This window comes from Scleropages formosus, chromosome 4, assembly GCF_900964775.1.
Source record: "Scleropages formosus chromosome 4, fSclFor1.1, whole genome shotgun sequence".
Classification (NCBI taxonomy): Eukaryota; Metazoa; Chordata; class Actinopteri; order Osteoglossiformes; family Osteoglossidae; genus Scleropages; species Scleropages formosus.
Genome location: NC_041809.1, coordinates 31117889 through 31123491, shown reverse-complemented (window position 1 = coordinate 31123491; position 5603 = coordinate 31117889). Strand labels below are relative to the sequence as shown.

At 45.9% G+C, this 5603-nt stretch overlaps 1 protein-coding gene across 1 annotated transcript; it reads right to left on the bottom strand.

Moving 5' to 3' along the window:
* Nucleotides 1-867: 867 nt before the first annotated feature.
* Nucleotides 868-5235, bottom strand: LOC108934175 (leucine-rich repeat neuronal protein 4-like). The gene is made up of 2 exons (XM_029251434.1): nt 5154-5235; nt 868-2394 (listed from the first exon to the last, which is right to left on the bottom strand). The coding sequence occupies exon 2, from the start codon at nt 2387-2389 to the stop codon at nt 1682-1684; it is 708 nt and encodes a 235-aa protein (XP_029107267.1). The 5' UTR covers nt 2390-2394; nt 5154-5235; the 3' UTR covers nt 868-1681.
* Nucleotides 5236-5603: the final 368 nt, after the last annotated feature.

Here is a 5603-nt window from a genome sequence, read left to right as displayed (position 1 = left end):
TTATTACAATTAATAGTGCCAATTCCTATGTCAGGAAACTGTACGAATGAGAACGCTTTCTTCAACGTGGTTGTAAGGAAAGACATCTCACCGCCACCTTGTATACACCACGTCCGAACGCTGGACCACAGGCTGGACCACAGGCTGGACCACAGGCTGGACCACAGGCTGGACCACGTCAGCTGCACGTAAATTGCAGCACGCGGTTGTGCCCGGATCTCCGAGATGCAGTTGCAGAAAGTGAATGTGTCATTCGGAGAGCTGAAATTAGCCATAGCCCTAAAATATTATTTAGACCTGACAGAAGCATTATATAAACACACACTTGGGGTATTTCCGCGCACAGCGGCCAGCAGTTGATGCTGCACAACGGCATTCGTTATCACACTCACTCTTCCAGATGGTGTGAAAATAAATTCTATTTTTGCCGTCTTCCCCGTGTTCCGCCATGTGTTAGCATACAGTCCCTTTAAAATACACGGAGGAAGCCCATAAATGGGTTTTTCTATGATATATAATTTATGGATAAATTTTTTAAAAGGTTATTTCAGACCATACTGACCTGACCTGACTGAAACCAGCTCATCCAAACAATGATCTCATTGGCATCATCATCACATCGTCACCATGGCAAGAGCGTAGGGATTATGACAAGGAAGTTGCCATTGCATGTGTCCGTCCACCCCAGCTGCCCCGGGACTAACCCACACTTTACCGTACTCCTAGAGCTACAAAGTGAGGGAGTCACCAGTGAGCAGTGGGGAAAGTGCAGAATCTACTGGAGCTCCGATACATGGTGGATAAAACCGAATAAGAAGAACAGTCCACAATATTACGATTAACTCAAATATCGAGACAACTCAGAAAGAAAAGAATTAAAAATCATTTATAATCATTTATACATGTACTGCGTATATAGTATTTTAGTTCCAGTCAAAAGTTGCTGGCGGAATAGGCTGAACACGTGCAGCATTGCATAAATAAATCCTTAATTTGTTACAGTAAGCATGTAATAATAACAGCTTTCATTGGTAATTTCATTACGAAGATAGTATTCGGTTAATTAGTTTCAATTTGTGGGTTTTTTTTTTTTTCTTTTTTGTAAAAACATAACATGCTTTCAGCAACAAAGTTAGTTTAATACTGGAAACCTGTAAGAGCAAAAAACTGATAACGGCTGCTTTTTATGTATCGCTAGCTGACGCGGGATATGGTTTGGTGTCGTCCAGCTCTCCGAAAGTCTTTTTCGAAAACGCTGAAAACACCCCTGTCAAAGTCCAGCTGAGAACTGACCGTTTCTGACGCTGATCCGGGGGGGGGAAGAAAAAATCACTAAAGCTCTACTGTGAAATGCTGAGATGCCTCCCATGGCACATCTGTCATCTTGTCGAGTTCTTGCAGGAGTATTTTCAGCGCATTTACAATCATTTTACAGGGGTACTATACGCCATGGGCCCATTTTTCCAGAGACACCCAGTTCCCATATTTATGTGCTTGAGCAGATGGCGGGAAGAAGCCCGTCGCAGGAGCGCGTCGCCGTCACGCCGTCTCACCCGACTCTTGTGAGACATTCGCGCCCTTAAGTGCTCGTCTGTTTTGACACGGAGCGGTGGACACCGCATCCCTGCGTCCTCTTCCCCGATTCTGGTCTCATCCCAAAAAGCGGGGGGCCGGTGCTCTCTCAGAGCGGCCCTTCGCTGTCACGCGCGGGGCCCCTGGCTCCAGACTTTCGGCCGGACCTCCGTCTCCACAGCAGGAGCCCCAGCAGCGAGAGCAGCAGAAGGAGCCCCAGCCCTCCGGCGACGAGCCCGGCCTTCAGGGCCAGGCGGCCGTCGCCCGATGGCTCGTAGCGAGCGCACGAGCTCGCGGTCTCGCCGCTGGTGCCGGCCAAGTTGACCGCCTCCACGCACACCCTGGCCCCGGGCTCCAGGTGCGGCAGCGATGTGCGGCGGAAAAGTGACCCTAGAACCACGGGCTCGTGGCCCTCTGCCAGGACCTTGTACTGTAACACGTAGGAGGGTGGAGCACACCACTGCACCAGGACCCCTGGCCCCTCCTGGGTCAACATCTGCAGGAAGGGAGCCTCAGGGGGTTCGTCTTGGCCGCTCAGCCCGGGGCACCGGCAACCGCTGAGCTCCGAGAGCTCCGCGCAGGGGCGCTGCTGGTCCCGGCAGGGGTCGTAGTCGCAGAGCTCCGGAATGCCGCTCCGCGAGGTGGGGTTCGGCTCACGGCGCGGCCTGTCGGGGCCCCTGTCGCGATCGTCCAAAATACGCATCGGCGTACTCTCGTCTTTCCCACCCAGGAGCGAGACGTTATATGCCGAACAACCTCCAAAGAGCCCCAGAGCCAGGAGCACAAGGAAGGCTGAGAGATTCCCGCAGGGCGTCATGTTATCTGAGGACAATCAAGAAGGAAACACGCAATAGAATTTTTACTAGAATAAATTTTACCCCATGACATTAGTTCTGCTTTACTGCTTTTACTTCTCCTCTGGGTCACAGCAGTCAAATAAAGAACAGAAGTATCTAATTTTCTTTGAATAATGGACCCCTGCAATTAAGAAGTAATGCAAAAAGACAAAGATGCTGAATTGGTTACGGGTTTAAAAAATTTCAGAGAGATGAAATGTAAATAATAAAAACGCCAAATAAAAAATGTCACTAGACATAACATCCACTCAGTCCTCATCCACATGGTTTCGCAATACAGTCCAATGGAAGACCGGTGTAATGCATCTAGTGCATAGAAATCACGTGATGTATAAAGAAATTAATGTTGTTCATTTGAAATCTGCCCATTTCATTACATCCATCACACTGGTCTTCCGGCACAGGTTGCATAATAAAGCTGCTGTAAAACTTAACAGCCTCAAGAATTTCACTTATTTCCTTTTATTTAACGCGGCACCTTTCAAAAAACGCTATCCTGAGATATTATTAATAATAATCTGAAAGGTACCATTTTCCTTAACCTGCTTGCAACGTATCAGCATGTAAAATCTATAAAGCGGTGGGTTTTTAAGGGGGGTGCGGTGGCGCAGCGGGTTTGGCCGGGTCCTGCTCTCCAGTAGGTCTGAGGTTTGAGTCCCGCTTGGGGTGCCTTGCGATGGACTGGCGTCCCGTCCTGGGTGTGTCCCCCCCCCTCAGCCTTATGCCCTGTGTTGCTGGTTAGGCTCTGGCTCCCACTACCCTGCTTGAGAGAAGCAGTCTCAGACTCTGTGTGTGTGTGTGTGTGTGTGAGAGAGAGAGAGAGAGAGACAGAGAGCCCTTCAATGAGCTGGTGTCCTGTCCAGAATATACCCTCTCTCATGCCTGCCCTGGGCTTCCCGGCACCAGGACCCTGCGTTACATAAATGGATTGTGAAAATGATGGATGGGCATTTTTATATGGAAATGTGCCTGAATTTCCTATTTTTTAAAAATCACGCTCAGCCGCCTTTCCAGGAAGGTAATCGTTTTCACTGCCACTGGTGCATTTCTACTTTTTCCTTACGGATTCCTTCCAATTTTTTTTCCCCCCTCTACAGCACTTCTACCGCGTCGCAAACATTTTCCAATTAAAGCAGAAAACAAAGCCTCCTTCACTTTCGCCGCCTGCTGACCTTCACTCCAGTTCCGCTGCGCCGCTCAGGGTGTAATAATACCGACCCCACCAACAATGAGCTGCGCAATGGAAGGCATTTGGATTAAATCGTCATGTTTCTTAAGTCTTTTTCAAATATGAATCATTTCATATTCATCGGACTCTTGATTAGTCACTTCTCTGACCTAAAATCCCCAACTTGTTTATTTAGTACTTGCGCCGAATTGTCCCACTAATCACGTTGACGTCGCTCTTCTGAAAAGGCAGATTTTAAAATGTGAATTGGCTCGGTGCTCTTCTTGTTTCACAAATCAAGAGACCTTAAAGAAAACGATTTGAAAAGCGTGAGTCACAGCGTCGAACGGGATGCATCCATAATTTTTACATTCAGCAGTCATCTATGACATCATTTATACGCTCGACAGAAATATTTTATATAATCATAGCATCTTTGTTTATTCATCTAAAGGAGTAACTGCCATATTTGCAAAACTCTGTAAGTTGGGTTTTATATTCTTATAGAATTATTTGCTGAAGTCTTTTTTTCAACACATACCTGAAACCACACATTTCTAAATCTCAGTGCACTACTTTTATGGAACCATATCTGTTTTCCAACTCCAAGTCTCATGTAGCAAAACAGGCTAAAGCTGTGAAGTGTAATGAGGTTGTTATATAAATAAGTAAAGTATAATATCATGTATTTCATAAAACATAAAATAGGTTGAGGTTGTTAGACTATACAGTTCCTTTATTGATACCTGAGTTGTTTTTATTTAGTTTGCCACAATCGTGTGGTCTGTTCTTGTTACTAAGTTTTATCCATTACTTTATCACAGCTGGATTCCGCAAACGGATTTTTTTGAGCCCTGATAGATACCAATTTTTTGACACATCACTATGAAAAAGGTATATAAACACCAATGCATAAAACGTGTACCAGAACATTGCCAAAAAACACGCACATATGTCAACTACAAAGTTTCAAAGCAGCGAAGTCTCTCCGTAATACATTATTATATTATTTCTTCTCACAGGGTTACCATTGTAAGGATGGAATAAAAGGTTAGTTAGAAACGTTCTGAAATTCTTTTGTCAATCAGCCAAACATACAAAAGTTAAGCGAATTTGAGCTCCAGGCTACCCGGAAAACTACCGTAAAAGTTTTGTTTTCGGAGCTACATGATTTCAGGTCACTGTGACTGTTAGGACCTACAAAGGGAGCACTTTGCACAAACTAACAAAGACAGTGGCATCTGCGAAAGGAAAACACTTGCTTTGCAGGAAATAAAACCATTCCAGCTGATTGTGCTCATATTCCTGACAGAGACAGCGCAGAGATATCGTAACCCGGTCAAAGAACGAGTAGGCAAAAAAGTGCAAAATCGAGAGGAAAAAAAAAAAGCACCAGTTGAGCATAATATGGGTTTCTTGTGTAAATAACTGTACACATGAACAAAAGCATGATTTCAGAAACTGCAGAGACAACAGACGAGCACAAAACACACCTTTGCAGCATCTTGTCTACTGAAATACTAACTTTAAAATATAAATACCTGGAGTTAACTCACCCGAAAGGGTTATTATTTCGTATCTGACGGAATCAGTGTTTTCCCTCCACTGTTTTTCCCTCTTCTTTCTCACTCCGGTGCTTTTTTCCCCTCTCAGCCTGTGCTGTTTTATAACCTCCCCACCCGCACCCGCACCCCGACCCCCTCCCTCCCTCAGGCGAACAGGCAACTCCTTCTGTCTGTCTGCACTTCCTCCCCGTCACTCACACCGACTTATTCAGGACACTGTGCCAGGGTGCGAGTGTTTGCTGTCGCATGTTGGGGTGAGTGTGTGTGCGTGTGTGTGTGTGTGTGTGTGCGCGTGTGTGTGTGTTTGTGAGCCGGCTGCCAGCACAAAACCACAGGAATCGCATCCATCTTCCATGCGAGCTTTGCAAGAGCACCATCTGTTTGTTCCCCACAATTAGGGGAAAACAATATAAAACTCATACCCTTATAAGGCGAATTATC